This window comes from Kogia breviceps, chromosome 1, assembly GCF_026419965.1.
Source record: "Kogia breviceps isolate mKogBre1 chromosome 1, mKogBre1 haplotype 1, whole genome shotgun sequence".
NCBI lineage: Eukaryota > Metazoa > Chordata > Mammalia > Artiodactyla > Physeteridae > Kogia > Kogia breviceps.
The window spans coordinates 36,145,359-36,168,365 of NC_081310.1; the positions used below are offsets into that span (position 1 = coordinate 36,145,359).

The 23,007-nt window shown below is 38.5% G+C and overlaps 1 protein-coding gene across 1 annotated transcript in view; it reads left to right on the forward strand.

Annotated features, from left to right (window-relative positions):
• Positions 1–363: 363 nt before the first annotated feature.
• The window catches only part of KMO (kynurenine 3-monooxygenase), a 48,906-nt gene continuing 26,262 nt past the window's right edge, over positions 364–23,007 (forward strand). Inside the window, 4 exon segments of the mRNA XM_059079139.1 lie at positions 364–438; positions 18,789–18,858; positions 20,313–20,410; positions 21,610–21,699. Coding sequence (XP_058935122.1) covers positions 364–438; positions 18,789–18,858; positions 20,313–20,410; positions 21,610–21,699 — 333 coding nt within the window.

Genomic DNA, 23,007 nt, shown 5'->3' on the forward strand with positions numbered 1-23,007 from the left:
AGTTTCATTCATGGTTAGTCATGGATGAAAATGAAAGTAAGATCACACGGTTTAGAAAAGGAAGAAGAAAAGCTGTAAAACCGTGCTTTAAAAATTCTGTTTTACACATAAGATAGTGAGTGGCTTCACTTGTCTGGATTTTTCAAAATTTGATTATTGCAATGAATTCTCTTTTTTCCTAAAGTTGAGCTGATTGTCCTCTGGGCAACTAACGGGTTAAATGCTACCTTCTAAGTTCAAGGAAAATTAGCCTTATTCAAATAATGCTGCTGGCTCACAAATGCAGGGCTTTGGGCAGAGTAAAGACCGGAGGAAATCAGTGTGTAGGAGACAGTTTTCTCCGTGACAAGACCAGCAAAAATTATGGAAACCACTTTGGCAGTGATGGATTCTTCTGATATTCAAAGGAAAAATATAGCTGTCATTGGTGGTGGCTTGGTAAGAATCTATTTGGACATATTATTCCTGTTAGAGGTATTATATTAATTACCATTACTCTTTTTTATTTGTTTATCAGAGATTAACTTCTTTAATTTATTTCTTCCAGTTTTATTGAGGTATAATTGACATACAGCACTGTATAAGTTTAAAGTGTACAGCATAATGATTTGACTTATATACATCATGAGATGATTGCTGCAATAAGTTTAGTGAACATTATCCCTCATCTCATACAGGTACGAAATAAAAGAAAAAGAAAAATATCTTCTCCTTGTGATGAGAACTCTTAGGATTTACTTTCTTAACTTTCATATATAACATATAGCAGTATTAATTACATGTTGTACATTACACCCTTAGTGCTTATTTACATTATAACTGTAAGTTTGTACTTTTTGACCACTTGTTTGTTGTCATACAGAGATACTATATAATTGACTATATTCCTCACGATGTAAAGTTCATTTATCTTGTAAGTGGAAGTTTGTACTTCTAATCTTCCTTACCTATTTCACATATTTTAATGATTATTACTAATCACTTGTAAGGATTGTTCACTTTCTTTTGAAACTTTTCTGATATTTAAATACACCTTTTTAAAATGTGGTATTAGTTTAGTTTGCTCTTTTCTAGAAAAGCGATTTTATTCCTATTAAATAAAAAAGTGTCTGTTTTCCCTTGCTTTTTCAGTACAGAATTTTTAAAAATAGAAAATAAAGCAAATCGAATTTGATTAATCCCCAAATTGGCTACTCTTTAAAAACAGATTATTAGTGTAAATAGTCATTTTAATCAAAACATTTGCCCCACTTTGGCTAATAACTCAGTTTATACTGTCTAATAAGAATAAAAGGGTCAAGGAACTTGAAGTTAATGCAAAACTATCATGTTGAATGTTCACTAGTTATCTGAGTACTTGGGAGTAAAACCTGTTTAGTCACCTTATTTGGCTGGTGCAGTGGAGCTGGTCCTAGGGTGGTGAAGTTAGGCCTCCTCTCTCACAGAGCCGGTGAGATGAAGGGGCTGAGATAGCCCACATTTAGCAAGATGTAGGAGGGGACTCTCCTCTGCTCTGTCATTATATGAAAGCTACTTCTGCTTAACATGGGGCTGCCTCAGCTAAACTGTATTTCCCCTCCCTTAGCAGAACTTCTATTTTGGAGTAAAAAATATCCCCATTAGTTAAAGTTTAATCATTTTGGTTTTGCTTTTGGTCTAATCATTTGCAGGCCTTTAGCTCATTCATTCATTTACTCAACAAAAATTTATTAAGGGCCTAATATGTGCCAGACACTGTTCTGGATTGTATATAGATCAGTATATTTTATATTGCACATAGAGTTATACAGTTTGTACTAATTCTGACTTTTGTTTTGCCTTCTTTCTTGTGTTTTCCCCAAAGTACGATGACAGTTCTAACATTTCTGGTTCTGAATTTCAAAATGCTAAGGAAGGCTACCACATGCCATGTTGGTCAATGCATATGATGTGTCATCATTTCTTCATACTTCATACCAGGCTTCAGTCCAGTTTTTTCCTTTCTAAATTTTGCATAAAATGAGAATTCATGTATTCAACAAAATCTTATTGGGTGCCAGCTATGTGCCAACATTGCTTTAGGTACTAAGGATACAGTGGTGAGCATTCAGGGAGGAGAAAGACAATGGAGAAGAAAACGAATAAATAAATTCGGTGAGACGTAAGCACTATGAAAGAAATGCAAGCAGGGTAATGCTGTAGTGTCTTAACAGGTGTCCATTTAGAGTGTGCTCAGGGACAGCCTTTCTGAAGAGGAGGCATATGACGTGAATAATGAGAAGGAAGGAACCATGCGAAGGGCTACAGAAAGAGCATTTTGGGTAGATGGACAACCGTCCGAAGAGAAACACTGAGGCGATAGATAATGGGCTGGGCACGTTCTTGGAGCAGACAGAAAGGCAGAAAGAATGAGAGTGGAGAAGAGTAGCTGCTGAGGCTGGGGAGAATGAAATAGCCAGAGATCCTAGGATCTTAGAGGGCAAGGCAGACAGATTTTCTCCTAGACACAATGGAAAACCATTGGAAGATTTTAGGTAGGAAAGCAAGCTGAGATTTTAAGATTCCTTAGGCTGTTATGCAGAGAAGAGTTGGGAAAATTGTAAGAAGACCAGGTACACCAGTTAAGAGGCTGTTGTGTTTGTCCAAGACTTGGACTAGGGTGGCAGCTGTGATATATCTTAAAATGTCTCTTAGAAGTCCAAGGGACGATAACAAATATGTCATTGGATGTATGATTTTTTTTTTTTTTTTTTTTGCGGTACGCGAGCCTCTCACTGCTGTGGCCTCTCCCATTGCGGAGCACAGGCTCCAGACGCGCAGGCTCAGCGGCCATGGCGCACGGGCCCAGCCGCTCCGCGGCATGTGGGATCCTCTCGGACCGGGGCACGAACCCGTGTCCCCTGCATCGGCAGGCGGACTCTCAACCACTGCGCCACCAGGGAAGCCCCCTTCCTTGCATTTTTTTGCCCACCTTTCCCATACTCTCCCTCCCCATGGACTGATCCTAGTCCTTCATACTGTCTACTACATTAAAGACTCTCTCTGGGCCCCAGGGGAAAAAATGCAATGGAGCTGAGAACCTTTACTCAGAAGTCCAAAGAATATAGTGAACTTATTTTTTTCCCAATGATGCCTTGCCTAGTGAAAGATTACCCTTAGCATATTCCTTTGCTCTAGTATAGTGATTATCTGATTCTGTGATCAACCAGTTGATTTCTGTTCTTTGAAGACATGTCAGGTCCAAAAGGTAAGAAGGAGCCAATAGATCAATGAAAGAATCTTACTCAGAAACTAAAGGTGAAAGAAACTGTAAACCATGATCATAAATTGGTGAAAGTTTAGCTACTGAAGAGTAGGAAAAGATGTTAAAACAGTTTTTCAAGAACGGTAATCTGGATATTTAGCAAAGTGACTGTATTGACTTAGTTATCTTCCTTCTCCTGAGAAACACTGCTCCCAACCCCTTCCCCTGCAATGGTGATTACCTCCTGGAAGCTGGGGGAACGGCTCCTCCTGCAAATGCGCACAGAGCTTTGCTTGCCTTTCTCACAGACTTCATTCTGTGAAAGTTATAGATATGCATAGTGTATTCCCCATAGAAGGTTTTTTTTTTTTTTTTTGTGTGTGTGTGTGTGTGTGTGTGTGTGTGTGTGTGTGTGTGTTTTTGCGGTATGCGGGCCTCTCACTGTTGTGGCCTCTCCCGTTGCGGAGCACAGGCTCCGGAAGCGCAGGCCTAGCGGCCATGGCTCACGGGCTTAGTTGCTCCGCGGCATGTGGGATCTTCCCGGACCAGGGCACGAACCCGTGTCTCCTGCATCGGCAGGCGGATTCTCAACCACTGCGCCACCAGGGAAGCCCAGCCCATAGAAGGTTTTTAACTTCATGAGTCTAAAGGTTTTCTTATCTGTGGGTCCTGCTCCCTTTCCTTTTATGAAGGTTATCCCAGTGCCTTATACTGTCAAACACACTAAAATATTTTGTGTGTATGAGTTTGCTTTCAGAACAAAATGGGGGATCATGCTCTTAGAAGTTATGGGCAATTAAAAGAAAGACAATATTTTTCATCAGAATGGAATCATAAGGAATGCAGTCCTTTGAAGGACTAATTTGAAAAACTATCTCTACTTTTCAGGCTGGAAGGAGTTTTACAGTTTTCCAATTCTAACAAGTTGAACTAGGGGAAAAAACTGCCACACAAGCCGCCTTACTTTGTGTTAGAGTGAGACGTGTTTTCTTCACAGAGTGACAAGCCAGAGAAGTCAGAAGAAAGGCCATCTATCCTGCACATGTGTCCTTAAGATATGTAGGTATTCAGGTCCTTGGTATTCATAAATGCTAAAACCTGTGTATGAAAAACCTTTATTTCTGCCCTGATATGTAGCAACTTCTACAAACAGAAGTAGAGTGGATTTTTTTTTGTGACCACGGACGTCATCCCGCATTTGCTCAATGGCTAGGGACAAGTTTTCATCTCACTCTACCAGCTTTCCTCAATCTCTTTCGTAATTTTGCTTGTGCTTCATTTCCTCCCACGAAACAAGTTTTCTTTCAGCTATCTTGCTCAACTATCTATATTTCTCTAACACACCAGACTAACATTTTGAGATTTTTTTTTTTTTGCTACCCTGATGGACATCTAAGATGCCTCATAAATCCTGTTCTCACCTACATAAAACAGAATTCCTTGCTCAGAGTTTATTTCATTTGCTACCTGGTGAGCAGTACCTGGAATGGAACCAGTAACTCTAGACAGATCAAAGTATTATTAACTGCCTGCAAGGAACATGTTTTGCTTTCCTTTTCATTGGTTCCAAAATACTCTGTTTGTCCATCTGTCCATAAACATCTGTCCATCCACCTATTCATCTATCTGTCCACTCAAAGAGAAAAGAGCACTCCTCCACTGTTGATGATAATCTAAATTGGTACTTTTTTCTGGAAGACAATTTGAAAAAATACATGCTGATTGTCTAAACATAGGGGGAAATTGCAGAAAGCAGCATCAGCTCTCTCTCTCAAAGTCAGCCTCAGCAAGGTACTGCATCTAGAGGAACGATAGTCCTTCAACCTGAGGGGAATTAAAAGCATTAGAATCTTTAATGTGGTCTCCCCAAAACACCAAATCTGGAGTATGTTCAAAACCTGTGACAAAACCTTCTAAAAATCTCACTCACTCTCAATCTCTTTCATGTACTTTGCAGCTATTCCAAAAACAAAACCAAAGAAGATACAGCAAACTCCTCCCACACTCCAGGCAATCAGAATCATCTTCTCCACTTATCTCAGATTTTCTTCTCCCTCCTTTCTCGTTACCCTATTATATTTATTCCATTCCTCCCTGGTACTAAGGCCTAAGAACCAATGGGGCAGACAAAAAGAAGGTGTAGATCTCAGAAGTTTCTGAGAGTTTGGTGCCTGTCACTAAGACTTGTGCTTTGATGGACCATTTCATTACTGTGATTTTATCAAAAGAACTCAGTGGGCACCATGCAATCATTTATAATCCTAAAAACTTAAAGTAACTCAAATGTACAAATATAAGGGCATTGCATACAATGAAATGTAATGCAATTATCAAGTATTATGATTTAAAATATTTTATGACTTGGAAATATATTCACAGTATACTATTCATTTTTTAAAGGAAATTATGAAATAAAATATATATCCTGCTACCATTTTTAAAAGAAATATCATTTGCTTTACATACATAGAAAATCTTAACACCAGTTCTCCCTGATGGTAAGATTGTGGGAGATTACTTTTTTCTTCATGTTTATCTGTATTTTCTAATTTTTTATTAAAAAATGTTAAGCTTTTTACTAAGTATCAGGTCTGTACCAGAAAGAGAAAGATTGATAAACTACAAGCCATACACCACATATCATTATTCCCTGGGCACTCACAGCCTGGTGGGAAAGTCAGACAGGAATGTAAATAAATAATTTAGTTAATTATGAGAGATGTTAAAACACATATATACATACACACACACACACACACACACACACACACACACACACACACACACACACACACACATATATATATACATCCATGGAATTAAAGAAGAAAAGACAAGTCTTTTAGAGTAGGAGAGATACTGAGAGAAATTGCACAGAGGACATGAGTCTTGAGTGAAGGCTAAAGCAGAAAAAAATAGTCCAGGCAAAGGGAACATTAGATTCAAAGGCATATAAGTATAAAAGTGCATGGCATATTCAGGAAATATACAGTGGCTTTTGTATACCTCTTAAAGATAGTACAAGGGAATAGCAAAAAATGAGCTGGAGAGAGAGGCTGGGTTCCCATGTAAAAGTCTTTTATGCCATGTTGAAAATTTGGGACTTTTTCCTAAGGACTTATGAGGAGTCATTAAAGGATTTTAAGAAAGAAAATGCATCATTTGATTTCTGTTTTAGAAGAAGATAACTAGCTCTAGTGGAAGTATGGCTTAAATAGGTAGAGACTGGGGGGGGAGGGAGAGTTATTAGAAAACTTGTAGTTTTCTAATACCCGGTGAAGGGTAATGAGGGTCCCATATAAGGAAGGTGGAAGGTATGGGTAGGAGATCTATTTTGAGAGAGATTCAAGAGGTGCAATAAATAGGACTTGTCACCTAATTAAATGTATATTGATAGGTAGGGAGGGGCATTAAATATTCTCCGAGGTATCCTGGTTGGGTGAAATAGTGGGCAGAGTTGCCATTCACTAAGAACTACAGAGGAGGAGAAGGGTTTGAAGGTTGAGGAGTGGGAATAAGCTGAATATGAGGTATGTTGAGATGAAGATTCCTGTAAGACACCCAGGAAGAGAGGTTCAGTAGTCAGAGATAGTATTCTGGAGAAGGATCTAGGCCAGAGAAAAAGTCATGAACAAGCTTTCCTAAGAGCCCCTACTTGAAAGTGTGTGGGCCATTCATCTTACCATCATCAAAGGAGGGAAAATCAAGACTATTGCTCTACCTTAGAGACCAAACTCAGATGATACAGGTCAGAGAGTTCAGAGTAAGGTTTAAATAATAAAACAACATTTAGCATAACATACACAATTCTAGCAGATGGAATAGTTACAGAGTATGAAGACCTTTTTAAAAAAATATATTTATTCATTATTTATTTATTTAGGCTGCACCGGGTCTTAGCTGTGGCATGAGAGATCTTTGTTGCGGCGCGTGGGATGTTTTGTTGCAGCACGTGGGATCTTTTTTAGTTGTGGCATGTGGACTTCTTAGTTGCAGCATGCAAAATCTTAGTTGTGGCATGCATGTGGGATCTAGTTCCCCGACCAGAGATCGAATACAGGCCCCCTGTTTTGGGAGCTCAGAGTCTTACCCACTGGACCACCAGGGAAGTCCCTGAAGACACTTATTTGCTTATTTCAGCGAAAGTACAGTTAACAGTCTTGTTCTTCTCATTACATTGCTATGTTCAAAGATCAAATTCTTCAGAGACCAAGCTATAGTTTCATGAGTAGGAAGTAGTAACAGGCTTTACTAAAGTCTGTTTGGTGACAGACTCATAAACAAACAACCTCTGTGATTCTTAGGGAGAGTTTTATATGCTTCATTAGTCAAAAATAGTTGACACATGTTTAACATTACATTATCAGATTAATTTCAAACACATTATATTAAAAGGCATAAAAGGTATGACATTTTTATAATAATGTTGCCTCTTCCTTCAAAGTCAGGATTTATAAATTAAAAGGTACAGTTTTCTCATGATCATTGGATACTTGAACAATCATTGCTGAAGAAAGAGGTCACATGGGAATCAGCAGAAAGTTAATGAATCTTATTACAAAAAGCCATACCTGCTGAATGCCTGAGAAGCTTATCTCACATTTATATAAAAGAAATTTTCAAATTATCTTTTAAATTGGTAAGTTAGGCATCAGTATAATGGGGCAGGGTGGGGTCAAAGCATATGACCTTTAAAGAAGGAAGTAAGACGAGAGGAAGTAGAGAAATGGAAGAGCAATGAATTGGGTATATCCATAATTACGTAACCCAGGAATCTCATCAGAGCTCTGTTTAAGCAAACAGGCTAGACCAGTTGTTAATAAAACATTTAATTTAAAAATTATTTTACAAATTATTTTAAGACCAAAACTGTTTGCTATTGTGGAATATTGGTGCTTCAAAAGAAATATAGAGATTTTTTGTAATTGTCCATGTCGTTAATAGAACTGTCTTAGTTCTGTCCAGGCTTAACTCTGGCATGAAAACTGATTGTTCCCAGGAGTCTAACCCTGCCTAGTTTCTTCTCTCCTCTCACCACCCTCCTCCCCTATTGATGCACAGGAACCAGCTGCGCCTCAACGGAGAGTTTGTGGTGTGCTCAAAATGATGTACACACATTTTCCTTTGCATTTATATCTTTATGTCTTGCTAGCCTTTTTGCCTGTGTAACAACTAAAGAAGGCACTTCATTCCTGATTAAGTGCGTTTTACACAAAGTAAGAAGGAGAAACAAAGTTAAGTTAGAGTCTGAAAAGTACTTTATTAGCCATGTTATACTAATCCTTCTAGTTGAATTTATGTAACATCTACCAATATTTTTTCTTTTAATTTTTATTTTATTTATTTATTTTTTTTGCGGCACGCGGCCGTCTCACTCTTGTGGCCTCTCCTGTTGCGGAGCACAGGCTCCGGACGCGCAGGCTCAGTGGCCATGGCTCAGGGGCCCAGCCACTCCGCGGCACGTGGGATCCTCCCGGACCAGGGCACGAACCCGTGTCCCCTGCATCAGCAGGCGGATTCTCAACAACTGCGCCACCAAGGAAGCCCTTTCTTTTACTTTTATTCAAACCTTAGTTATACAGAATTGGACACCTTATTATGACTGGTCTTGGAGAAGGCATTTTTGTTTATTCTTTTGTGTGTTTATTAATAATAATAAGCAGCAGTACTTTTGAACTCACCACTCAACCTGGAATTTATGCATTGAATAACTTATAACAACCTCTGTGCTTCTCTCCCACCCATTACATTGGCCTGAATCATGTATTTATCATTCTCTTGATTTTATAAATATATATAAAATTTTATGTATATATGATATATGCTGATCATATACATACATAAATAATATGCTTCTAAAAATATATACTTCTAAATATTGTTATATACATGTATCTGTGGTTTAGTTGTTGTCTTTACTATATGAGTATCATGCAGTATGAAGTCATCTGGGACATGTTCTTTTTACTTGTAGTGTTACTAATATATTCATATTGTAGTATTTTATTGTGTAAATATACCATAATTTATTTGTCCATACCTCTGTGATGGCTATTTAGGCCGCTTCCAGTATTTTGTTTATTTTTAGTTATGAAAACTGTGGCTCTGGATATTCTGGCATGTGTCTCCTGGAGTTTCTCTTGGGTATATGCCTTGAAGAGGAATTGCTGATTTGTCAGTTACGTGAATACTCAACTTGAGATCATTGCAAGCAATGCATAAGAGATCCTATTGGCCCTCATCCTCTCTAGCCCTTGATATTTTCATGAACCAAGATTATATTTAACCCTATTGTGTCCATATCACCTGAGGTTCCTTCTTTTCCTTCTGCCTCATGAGGAACCATTTATACACGCTCAATTCATAAACACAAGAAGTGTTAGAGAGGTAGGGATCAACACTTCCAACCTTAGAAAGGATTGAAGGAGAATCTCCACCTGAGTCAGCTTCATCTCCCAAGATCCTGCAATCAAATTTTGGTCAAAGAAAAGTAACATAACAAACCCATGAAAGTAGACCATTGGCCCACCATTGGCTTGGAACTGAGCCTCTTCTGAACCCAGTCACTGAGACTCTTGTTTGTACATCATTTGTTACAGCTCATTTACTCTACAATTCAAGTTGAATTCCCAGGAAACAGATGAATGGATTTCTTGCTTCTGAATCTCAGTTTCTCCACTTTTCTGTCATTGTCACCAAAGGCAAGTTCGTCTGCCTGACACACAGTGAGGCCAAACCAAAATGTTGGAGTTTGGAGCAGAGGAAGATTTTTTGCAGGGCCATGCCAGGAGACAGTGGCTCGTGCCCCAAACACCCTGACTCCCTGAAGGGTTTCAGCAAAGCATTTTTAAAGGCCAGGTGAGGGGTAGGTATCGCAGGATATGTGATCAGCTCATGCACAATTCTCTGGTTTGTTGATAGTGAGGTAACAGAGCAGTGTCACAGGTGTTAACATTATCAATCCTTAGGCTTCAGGAGGTCTGGGGGCTATGTGCTTATGGTCATCAAGTAGTTAACATCTTCCATTTGGTGGGGGGGGGGGTTCACATCTGTAAAACAACTCAGGAAATGTGCATCAGATACTATTATCTAGGTACTTCAGAGAGCAGCTAAAGCAGAGAACATGGCGGAAGGGCATTCCCTGGGAAGGTCCTAAAAGGTCATGCCCGGTTACACCATATCCCGATATTAGGTTCACTGATCTTTTGTTGTTTAGATCGTGGCTTGTGTATCCTACTGTCTTTCTCCCTGGCCTGTTTTCCCAGTAAGAAAAACTCATTTTTAAATTACTTCCTCTAGCCTCATTCCAACTTTCCTGACCCAGTTGGTCTCCTGATCAATATCCTTCCCCTGTCCTGCTTTCCACAAACATAAAAGAAGCAGTTATGATTATAATTCTGGGAAAGAAAGAGGAGTTTCACAAACCTTTCTCTTTTCCTTCAGTGAGACTTATTCTATCTAGCCTTTAATCCTTTCTATTTTTTTCCCTAATGCTATAGAGTAATTTAGCCTTTGGAAGAAATGTATTTTATTGTATGAACTTCAGTTAGCTTACAGCTTTTCTTTTCCTTGATACAACTTACTACTATTGCCCTTACTAGATATTCTTTAACACACATGTGAAAGCAAGATGGGCAGGCAACTTTTCATAAGCTGGAAGAAATCAGGGGAGGAAAAAAGAGAATTAAGAAGGTCAAAGGAGCTGTGATTACTGAAACACAAAAGAGTCCAGGGCCTTGCTGGAAAGGTGTGAAGAAAGGCATGAAAAAGATATTAAGACACACAGTTTCTTATGCCAAGCACCAAGACATACTGTCAGCTGAGATAGCTTGATCACTGATGAGAAAATGGTGACAATACAAGGTGAAGTCACTTCAGACTGGGGGATTAAGAGGGAAGCAAATCTCTTCAGACACACCAAATGTTAACAAGTAATGTGTTCTCAATGTAAGTAGTGGCTACACAGGAGAAAATGGTTTGCTTATTTATTTATTTACTTACACTTTTTTTTTGTGGCTGCACTGGCTCTTTGTTGCTGCGCACGGGCTATCCCTAATTGCGGCGAGTGTGGGCTACTCTGTTGCGGTTCTCGGGCTTCTCATTGTGGTGGCTTCTCTTGTTGCAGAGCACGGGCTCTAGAGCTCGTGGGCTTCAGTAGTTTTAGTGCGTGGGCTTAGTTGCCCTGCGGCCTGTGGGATCTTCCTGGACCAGGGATCGAACCTGTGTTCCCTGCATTGGCAGGCAGATTCTTCACCACTGGACCACCAGGGAAGTCCTTACTTACTTATTGTGACTATATGTTTTTTAGAACAGTTTAAGGTTCACAGCAAAATTAAGGGGAATACAGAGATTTCCCATATACCTCTGGCCCCATTATCAACCTCCCCCACCAGAATGGTATATTTGTTGCAGTTGATGAACCTTCATCGATACATCATTATCACTCAAATTTCATAGTTTACCTTGTGGTTCACTCTTGGTGTTGTACATTCTGTGGGTTTGGATAAATGTATAAAATTAGGGTGTCATACAGAATATTTTCAATGTCCTAAAAATCCTCTATGTTCTGCCTACTTACCACCCCTTACCTGTGGTATATTTATTTAACAAAATAATTCAACATGGATTTCTTGGTGGGCCTTTCAGGATATTAAATATGTGAATTGCTTTGCAAAATAAAATTTTTAAACTTTCCACACACTTAATGGTTTAAATAGGGACTGACTACAAAATAACCATCACAGTCTACAGAAATTGAATAATATGAAGAAAGTTAGGTGGCTGCAGTACCCATGGTGAGAGGAGACACAAGCCCTGAACCATCAGATTATTAAGAAAAAGAATATCTAAGTGCTTAGATGCTAAGTTGCCTTGGAGCAGAGGAAGAAAAACTCATGTGGAGTTAATAGTAGAAGAGGACTCAGGTCCTCCTGTGTCTACAATTGTACTAAAAGGTCCCCTAAACACTGCCCAGGTGCAAGGCCCTCTCCTAAATCCCCACATCCACTGGGGGCTGCTGAGAACGCACCAGCCTCACATCTCAGAGCTCCTCTAGTTAAGTATGCCCTCACACGTGTACCCTCATCCAGCTCTGTGATTCCTGTCTCCCTGCTGAACTTCTCTTTTCTCCCTTCCCTTCCACAATCTTCCACAGAGCCCACTGGATCTGTTTTTTGGTATGCAAGATTTCCAGTGTTTTCACTTTTACTTATTGCATTTCCCCTCAGACTCCTGGCCTTAGCTTAAACCTGAGGACAGCAGCTCTCTTGCAGCCTTCTCCCACAGCTCAAATATCTCAAGATTGGGAGTTGCCATGGTACCCTTACTCTACACTGAAACTTCCAGCCCTTTCTGTCTCCATTTTTATGTGTAAATCCTTTGAGGTTACTTATACTACTTATATCACCTCTGTCCCCTCACTGTGGTCATCAATCAACCTCTTGGCCACTTCTAACCAATATTGAAGACTTCATAATCTTTTTTCTATACCCCAGCCCTGACATCACACTGAGTGACTATCAGAGTTTACACTGCTGACCCAACCAATTCCCTAGCCTGTTAGTTCCTAGAATTCTGTGCTTTCAATCCCTTCCACCTCCACTGTACTTCAGTCTCAAAGTCCCATGACCACATCCTGGACCTCGACCTCGTCATTCCACAGAAGTTCCTCATCTACAATAATAGTGTTTGATTTAGGACTCTCTGTTCAAAGCCTCCTAACTTCCTAGCTGTCTCATTCAGTTGCTTCTCCTACATCTATTCTTCACAGGGAACTCCGACTCCTCCCATTCATCAGTCCTCTCTGTTTTCCTTCCATCCCATCCAACTTAATTGTTACTGTTCATCAATCCAAATAATACTTCAACTCCTTGCTTTCTATTCCATCCAAGTGGCTGGATCCCACTCTGCTTGATTCCAGTGGTTTTCTTCCTCTCCATAGAATCCACGCTGTTCAGTGCTACAATGAAAAAATATAACAAAACCTTAAATCTTGGGGCCACTCTTAATTCATGGTCTCAATCTTCAACTGTATGCTATTCACCCATACTTCTACTTTATTGATTAAGAGCCTGTGTTCTGGAGACAGATTGGATCCATTTGAATCTTGATACCAACTCTAGACCTCACTAGCTGTGTTACCTTAGGTGAGCTACTTAACTTCTCTGTGCCTCAATTTCTATATCTGTATAAAACAAGATAATAAAGTATCTACTTCATATGGCTGCAGAGAAGATTAACTGAGTTAGAGCAATGAATGAATGATACATAACAACTTCTTGTTGGGTTTGTACATTATTATTATTGTTTCTTTAATTGGATTTCTGTTTTATTCTTTCTAGTAGTTATTTTTAACCTTTATCATGTGTTCCTTCTGCTTAGAACCCTCTTCCTCCTGACCCACCCACACTTATTTGGTTCACTCCCACTCATTCTTTCAGTCTCAGCTTAGATTTCATTTTTTTCTGAGAAGTCATACCCTATCTTACTCTGTAACCTTACATTTGGGTTAAGGGTCATTTCTCCATACTCTCATAGCTGTACTTCCCCCACCATACTATTGATCACTCTGTGTTATAATCGACTGTAATCTCCTTGAGAGACCTAGATATATCTTGCTCTTGGTTGTATCCTTAGCATCTAGCACAGAGCTGGTACATAGAAAAAAATCAATATATATGTGCTAAATAAATATATGAATAATATTTGAAAAAAATGAAGATCCAGCCAAGACTGTGAACTCCCTTGGGGCAGCCATTATGTATTATCTTTGGATCACTTTTAATGCCTAACAAAGATTCTTGTAATACTTAGGAATCAATAAATATTTTTCAAATAATCATTTTTTTATGTCTCTTGAAAGTTGTTTTTAAAACTCCAAAGGATTCATACTCTTTATCAATTTGCTTCTCCTCTACATGTCAAAATAGTCTCATTCTTCAACTCAACTAAAAAAATAATCTTCTCCAGGAAGCTTTTACCAATCCCTTTGTTCCGGCTATCTATTGCTGTGTAACAAAGTACCCCAAAATGTAGTGGCCTAAAACAACAATCTATTACTATGCCTCACAGTTCTGTGGGTGTTCTGCCATGTGCCTGGGGCTGCAGTCATCTGAAGTCTTGACTAAGCTGGATGTCCAAGATGGCACACTCCCATGGCTGGCAGTTTGTGTTGGTTGTTGATGAGTGAAATGCTCAGCTGAGGCTCTTAACTAGAGCAACTGCATGTGTCCTGTCCATGTGGCTTGGGTTTCTCACACATAGCAGCCTCCAGATAGGTACTCTTCTTATATGATCACTGGCTTCCAAAAGGCAGAAAGCAGAAGCTTCCAGGCCAGCTAAGGACTATGCCTGGAAATGGCTCAGGTGTCGCTTATACTGCATTTTATTGATCAAGGCTATCACAGGCCCTCCTGGATTCAAGAAAGTGAAGAAATAAACTCCATTTCTTGCTGAAGGAGTGTTGAGATCAAATAACAGAAGAGGTATTGTTATGATCATCTTTGAAAAATACAATCTGCTAGATCCCTTAAGGTAAAATTAACTCCTTTCTTTTATGTTCTCTAAGACTTCATTTAGTCCTTTTTTTTTTTCTTTCTTTTAACATTGATTTCCACCTCTGGGCCGAGAATTATTTTTCAGGGAAAGGTATCTCAATCTATATGCACAAAACATTGGGTAAATGGAATAAAAGTATGTGACTAAAACATATAATTATTTTAAAAGTATATATAAATGTTTTATGATTAAATTTATTTTATATATTTTTAACCAACCCATATTTAAAATTCAGATACTGTGGGGTATCTGCAAAATTTTTATATAAAATCTACTAAACATTGATTAGTTTATATGTTTGTCCCTTCTTGAACTAGATTAAACTAGATTGAACTAGATTGACACCTGAACTAAATTAGGTGTCAGTGGGCCTGAGTACTTAGCTTGACAATCTTTAGATCCCTAAAATCTAGCAGATTAAATCATGCATAACAGATGCTCAATATAATTTGGCTTGGTTTGGTTACAAATTGTATTTAAAAATGTCATCTCTACCATTCATTTATACATTCAACAAATATTGATCAGGTACTTATTATGTTGCAAACACAATGGTTTTGGCCAGGGATAAAATGGTGAGCAAAAACAGTTTGCAGCTTAGTGGGGTAGACAGATATTTATTACAGAATCACCCTAAGGATGTAAACTTTCAATTGTGATAAGCACTTTGTATTAGTTTCCTAGGGCTGCCGTAACAGAGTACCACAAACGAGTGGTTTAAAAAATAAATATTTATTGTTTCACAGTTCTGGAGGCTAGAAGTCTAAAATCAAGGTGTCAAGAGGGTTGGCTCCTTCTGAGGGATGTGAGAGAAAGATCTGTTCCGGGTCTCTCCCCTTGGCTTGTAGATGGACATCTTCTCCCTGTGTCTCTTTGCATCATCTTCCCTCTATGAGTGTTTCAGTGTCCAAATCCCCCTTTTTATAAAGACTGCCATCATATTGGATTTGGGGGCACCCTAGTGACCTCATTTTAACTTAATTACTTCTGTAAATACCTTCTCTCCAAATAAGGTCACACTGAGTTACTGGGGTTAGGACTTCATCATATGAATTTGGAGTGTCACAATTCAACCCTTAACATTTCTCAAAGGAAAAATCTGTAGCACTATAAGAACTCATAAGAAGGGGGTTGAGGTAGTTAGAGTGGCTGAGGAAAGCTTCCTTAAGGAAGTAAAGCTGAGTGGAGACCTGAGGATGAATGGGCATTTACTAGAAAAAGAGGAAAGAGAAGAAGAGTGTTAGCCACAGAAATCTTTTGGTGAGGGAGAGCATTACGAGTACAAGCAGCTGAAAGAAGGCTAGCAAAGCTGGAGCAGAACAGCGATGTGATCTCCATAATGTAAAAATATTATGGAGAAAATCTTGGGCCTACGATGATGTCATTTTTCTCTGAGAAGATTATGTTTGCTTCTGTCAGGTGGCTGTGGTTACCAGCAATCCTAGATGACCATAATCCAATCAGGGCTAGAGATGATTCCTAAGCCTACTTTGGTTCTTTTGATCATTGATTTATTTCCAGTTTACCCTACTTCTAAGATATACCTGTTTAGGGTCCTAACCCAAAGCCTGGGCATTTATTAAACCCTCCTGAACAGGAGGTTGGGGTACGTGTCCTAAACTTCAGATTTTGTCCTTCTAACTTCATGAATCTATCAAAAATTCTGTTGAAATTCTTTGCCTCCCCTGTAATCAGTAGATAACCCTAGGTGTGGCTCCAAATGCCAAGTTCACCTGCCTGGGCTTCCTTTTTCTCTTAGCAGAAGATTTCGTTCAAATGACCTGTTTCACTATTACACCAAATGGCTGCTTGTGGAGAATCAATGGTCAAGAAGTCAGATGAATGCTGGTAGAATAAAAAGGAAATGACATTAATCAAGCACAATGATTATGATAACTAGCAGCAGAATGGTGAAAATGAAAAGAGATGGATAGATGGAGAAACATTACAGGGTAGAATTGGCAGAACTTGGAAAGGATTGGATGTGGAGAATGAGAGAGAGAGGTGTCACAGACGACTCTTAGATTTCTAGCTTGAGCAACTGGATGGATGAGATGTCATTCATTGAGACATCCCATCCATCGCATGTGAAGAGAACTGACACAATTTGGGGCAAGCTTCACAAGTTTCAATTTGTATCTGTGGATTCTGAGGTGCTTTGAGACATTTAAAAAGGTACCTCAATTAAACATCTATATGCGTGAGCTCAAAAAAAGAGATCTGAGTGGGAGATGTAAGTTTTTGCATCACCATGGATGTGGAAGATAGACCAGGATGGAGACTTAAGAAACCCCAACATTTGATTGTCCTTCTTTACAAGGGTGAAAGACAGAAAGAGGCGATGGCCAGAGATGTATGGAAAAAAAAAAAAAAAACAGAAAATGAAGGAAATTTAGTGTTTCAAGAAGAAAGGTTAGTTAACAGTATTGAATGCTGCTGAAAATTCGAGTGTGATAATTAAATGTAGATGGTGTTCTCAAATTTAAGTTGCTAGTGGTGAGGCATTAATCACTGCAACCTATATAAAGCTATTTAGGAGGGCAACACTATAAAGCTTTGAGAAGACAATAAACAAAAAAGTTGTTATAATCTCAAAGTAGGGAAAAATTTCTTAAGCAGGATACCAAATGCATTAACGGTAATGTAAAAGATTCATAAATGTGACTACATTAAAATAGATTCTCATCATTAAAGATACTATATAGTTTTAAAAACAAGCCACAGAATGGAAGAAGATATTTGCAACATTTCAAAATAACAGACGCTGTACTCAGATCTCTGAATAGCTCAAATGATCGATAGAAGAAAAAACAAACAACTCAACTGAAAATGGGCAAGACAGACACTTTACAAAAGAGAAGATCCAAATAGGTAATCAATATATGAAAAAGTGTTCAGTCTCTTTATTAATAACTATTTATTTATGTAAATTAAACCTATACTCCCCCTCACCTTACCCAACCACTACTATGTTTAAAAGTTTGAGAACACCAAGTGCTGGCAAAGATGAACTCTCAGAACCTGCTGGTAGGAAAACACATTAGTAAAAAATTTTGAAACAGTTTGGCATAATAAAGGTGAAGATACATAAACCTTTGACCAGGGATTCCACTTCTGTGCATAAAACCCTAGAGAAAAATAATCCACATGTGTACCAGGATACATGAACAGAAATGTTCTTTGCAGCACTGTTAATTAACCCAGGCCATCAATTCACAGTGGACACATATATCAAACCATTACGCTGTATACCTTAAATTTATACAATTTATATATCAATTAGATCTCAATAAAACTGGAAAAAATAATATTCTCAGGACAGAAACAACTCAAATGTCCTTCAACAGTAAAATGGTTAGTCTGTGAGATTTCACATAATAAAGAATCATACAGTAATGAAAATGGATTTTATGCAAGATCATATGGAAGGATCTCATCAGCATATTATTGAGTTAAAGAAGCATCTGCAAAAAAAATACACAAGTGTGATTCTAATTATCTGATTCAAAAGCAGACAAAATTAAATTAAATTATATTGCCTAGGGAGGTATACCTAAGTGGTAAAACTATAAAGAAGCAAAGATTGGTTATCACAAAAGTCAGAATGTTTACCTCTAGGTGAAAGTTTGGGAATTGTAACTGGGGAGGAGTTTAGGGGAGCTATAGGAGATTGGCAATGTTCTACTTTTTGATCAGAGTGGCTATATGGGTGTTCACTTTCTAATTATTCTGTAAACTGTACACATGGTTTATGATTGTTCTGTATGAAAGTTATATTTCATCATACAAAAGTAAAAACAAAAGAAAAACCAAAACTTCCTTGAAAATTATACCTCTTAATCTTGAGTTAATCCTGTTATTTTTGCAAATGGTATTTTCCAGTAGTGATTGAGTAAATCAGTGTGATGACTGAGGCTATGACCACACATGATGTTGCATTTAGCCAGCAAAAATTCCCTGTATTTGTGGAATCAGATAAAAATATGAAAAAAATTGCTTTGATTCCTAGGTTGGATCATTAAATGCATGCTTCCTTGCCAAGAAGAATTTCCAAGTTAATGTATATGAAGCTAGAGAAGGTAAGACAATACTGAATAATGTGAGATGTTGTTCTGATTCTTTGACTTCTTCCTCCCTAGATTTTTTTTTTCTTTTTTTTTTTAAACATCGTTATTGGAGTATAATTGCTCTACAATGGTGTGTTAGTTTCTGCTTTATAACAAAGTGAATCAGCTTTACATATACATATATCCCCATATCCCCTCCCTCTTGTATCTCCCTCCCACCCTCCCCATCCCACCGCTCTAGGTGGGCACAAAGCACCGAGCTGATCTCCCTGTGCTATGTGGCTCCTTACCACTAGCTACTTATTTTACATTTGGTAGTGTATATATGTCCATGCCACTCTCTCACTTTGTCCCAGCTTACCCTCCCCCCTCCCCATGTCCTCAAGTCCATTCTCTATGTCTGCATCTTTATTCCTGTCCTGCCCCTAGGTTCTTCGGAACCATTTTTTTTTAGATTCCATATATATGTGTTAGCGTATGGTATTTGTTTTTCTTTCTGACTTGCTTCACTCTGTATGACAGTCTCTAGGCCCATCCACCTCACTGCAAATAACTTAATTTCATTTCTTTTTATGGCTGAGTAATATTCCATTGCATATATGTACCACATCTTCTTTATCCATTCATCTGTCAATGGACACTTAGGTTGCTTCCATGTCCTGGCTATTGTAAATAGAGCTGCGGTGAACATTGCGGTACATGTCTTTTTTTGAATTATGGTTTTCTCAGTGTATATGCCCAGTAGTGGGATTGCTGGGTCGTATGGTAGTTCTATTTTTAGCTTTTTAAAGAACCTCTGTACTGTTTCCCATAGTGGCTATATCAATTTACATTCCTACCAACAGTGCAAGAGGGTTCTCTTTTCTCCACACCCTCTCCATCATTTACTGTTTGTAGATTTCTTGATGATGGCCATTCTGACCAATGAGGTGCTACCTCATTGTAGTTTTGATTTGCATTTCTCTAATGATTAGTGATGTAGAGCATCCTTTCATTTGTTTGTTGGCAACTCCTTAGATTTTAAAAAGAAAATAAATTAAAAGTTGCACTGTCAGGGCTTCCCTGGTGGCGCAGTGGTTGAGAATCCGCCTGCCGATGCAGAGGACACAGGTTCATGCCCTGGTCTGGGAAGATCTCACATGCCGCGGAGCTGCTGGGCCCGTGAGCCATGGCTGCTGAGCCTGTGCGTCCGGAGCCTGTGCTCCGCAACGGGAGAGGCCACGACAGTGAGAGGCCAGCGTACCGCAAAAAAAAAAAAAAAATGATGCAGTTAGATTTCACTAAAAACCTTAACTATCTAAATTTAATTTAATGCAAGTATATTACTATCCGTGTTTTCTTTAAAAGAGTCAACAAGGTCTTTTAATTTGGTCCAGATGGCACCAGTTTTTCAGGTGCTCTATGCTCATCCTGTATTAGGATATAAGAAAGTGTGTGTAACATGGGGTTTACTTCCAATATCTTAGATATCCGAGTGAGTAAATTTGCACGCGGAAGAAGCATTAATTTGGCCCTTTCTTATAGAGGACGACAAGCCTTGAAATCCATTGGCCTGGAAGATCAGGTACCTTGTTAATGCATTTTCCTTATAGAAAATAACACCTGCTGTTTTTCAACAACTGCACGGTCTTGACTTCTCCTAGTTCAAAGCACCACTTAATGCCAAAAAAACCTCTGCATGAGAGCTCATTTTACAAAGGTTTTCAAACTTCTAAATTTCACAACAGGGTGAACATTTCACACTTGAGGCACCTGGGGGACCAGAGCAGGTTGTGGGGCAGGCAGATACTGTATCAGGTGGGAACTTGATCATCACTTCTGACACTGGGCTCTGAACAGTATCGTGAACCTCTGCCTACAGAAGTGTGATCTGAGATGGCATCCAGGGTGAGAGGAGGCAGGAGACCTCCGTTCTTTTGACTACTTAGGTCCATAATCTCTTATCCACAACTCTGTACTCCAGAAGTTCTGGGACTAGAAAGCTTTTTCATCACCCACTCAGCAGCAAACTTGACCTGATGTGAGGCTTTTTATAGCCTTTTTAAAAAAATCTCATTTCACGTGAATGTGTTTTAATAAAGAAATATTGTGTTATGGGGCGGTGCCCTAGACTCCTCTGTGTGTCATATAATAACCACATAAGCACTACATTGCCTATCTAAAATTTGAAAACTTCTGAATTCTGAAACCAATGAGCTCTCAGTGTTTGGATTGTGTGCCTGTTGCAGATTTTCCTTATATGGATTCAATGTTGCCAAACTTCTCACTATCATGTATCTTGGAAATGTGAAGAGAAATAATATATTTTTATTGATAGTACTTTTGCAACAGTGTGTCTTTGAAATGATATATAAGTCAATATAACTGCCATTTGCATTTCCATATTTTTCTTAGGAAAAAGTGTTGGAAAGCACTTTGCACTGGATTTCAGGAATCCTGGGATTTACTCCTCATGCATTACTCTCTTTTGTGATCATGAGAAAAATAACTTAATCTCTCTGACAATGAACCATTTCTTCGCTTGTTATATTTGATTTAGACCAAATAAACTTGATGTCTATTCTAAAATCTAAAGGTTAAAAAAAACCCTAAAAACTAAAATTTGCAGGAACATAGTTTTTATTGATTTTCTACCATGCTGTGTTCTCATGGACCTTTACATTATTTTTTGATTTTTGGAAAATACTTGAATAATCACATGTTAAAATCAATATCTACCTTATCTGCATGAAATTGAAATTGACATTTCTGATTTTATTTCAGATTGTATCCCAAGGTATCCCCATGAGAGCAAGAATGATTCACTCTCTTTCAGGAAAAAAGTCTGCAATTCCCTATGGGACAAAGTCACAGGTAGGTTTACCTGGAGATTCTTTTTTTGTAAAATGGTAATAACTGAGCCTAATGTCTGGAACCTGCTACTTGCTTGTTGGCCCTGCCTTTCTTCTCTAACCCTATCTTTGACATTGCTTGCCTGTTTATAATGCAAGAACATATACTAGTTAATTCATATGAGATGCTTAGAAAGGGCCCAGTCCCTGATAACCATTCAATAATGTTTATTATTGTTATTGCCATTAGGCTGTTTTATGCCTCTATGCTTTGCTCATACTGGCCTGGGATGCCCTTTCCCTCCCATCTCCTTTCAACTAGGTAGAGATTACCATGTATTTATTGTTAATCATACTATGCAAGAACAATGCTATGCAAACTTAAGTTTTATGATGCTATTGCCTCCCCCTAACTGAGTCTCTTGCCCCAAATTATTATTATTTTAGTTATAATAGAATTTATAGAATTAACTGGAAATGCTTTCAGCATTGTATAATTTCTCAAACAGAGGCCAGATGATGATGTAGTGTTTAAGAAAGAAAATCCATTATCCTGCTTTGTGTTTTTCTTCTTATCTTTGAAATAGTAATGTACAGAGTTGGGCAAAGTATTTATTTTTATCTGATTACACTTTATTTCTACATTTATTTCTTTGAGAGAGAGAATGAATGTACCATAAATCTATCAACCTTAGAAAAACCCCAGCTTGCTTTATCCAGCAATGCTTCATTTTACAGAGCCCAAGTGAGGTTCATATTCTTCTGAGTCTCTGATCCTCTGCAGAGCGTCCATTGCAGGTTGATCAGCACTTCTCAGACTCACCTGGGATCTTGTTAAAATACAGAGTCTGGTTCTGTAGGGCTGGGGTGGAGTCTGAGGTTCTGCAAACCAAATTCACTCAGGTGGTATCCATGCTGCAGGTCCACGGACCACACTTCGGGTAGCAAGAAATAAAGCACATATGCTTATGGGAGTAAGGTCTTTGTGGATCTTGTGCTGATTAAAGAAGCTGAAGCACCTCATACTCATTAGGATGGCTACTATCAAAAAATAAGTGTTGGTGAGGATGTGGAGAAATAGGTACCTAGTACCCTGTAGGTGAGAATGTAAGTTGGTGCACCTACTGTGGAAAACAGTGTGGTTGCTCCTCAAAAAGTTAAAAATAGAACTACCATATGATTCAGCAATTCCACTTCTGGGTATATATTCAAAAGAACTGAAAGCAGGGTCTGGCAGAGATATTTGAACACCCATGGTCATAGCAGCATTATTCTCAGTAGTCAACAAGTAAAAGCAACCAAAATGTCCATTGATGGATGGATAGATAAA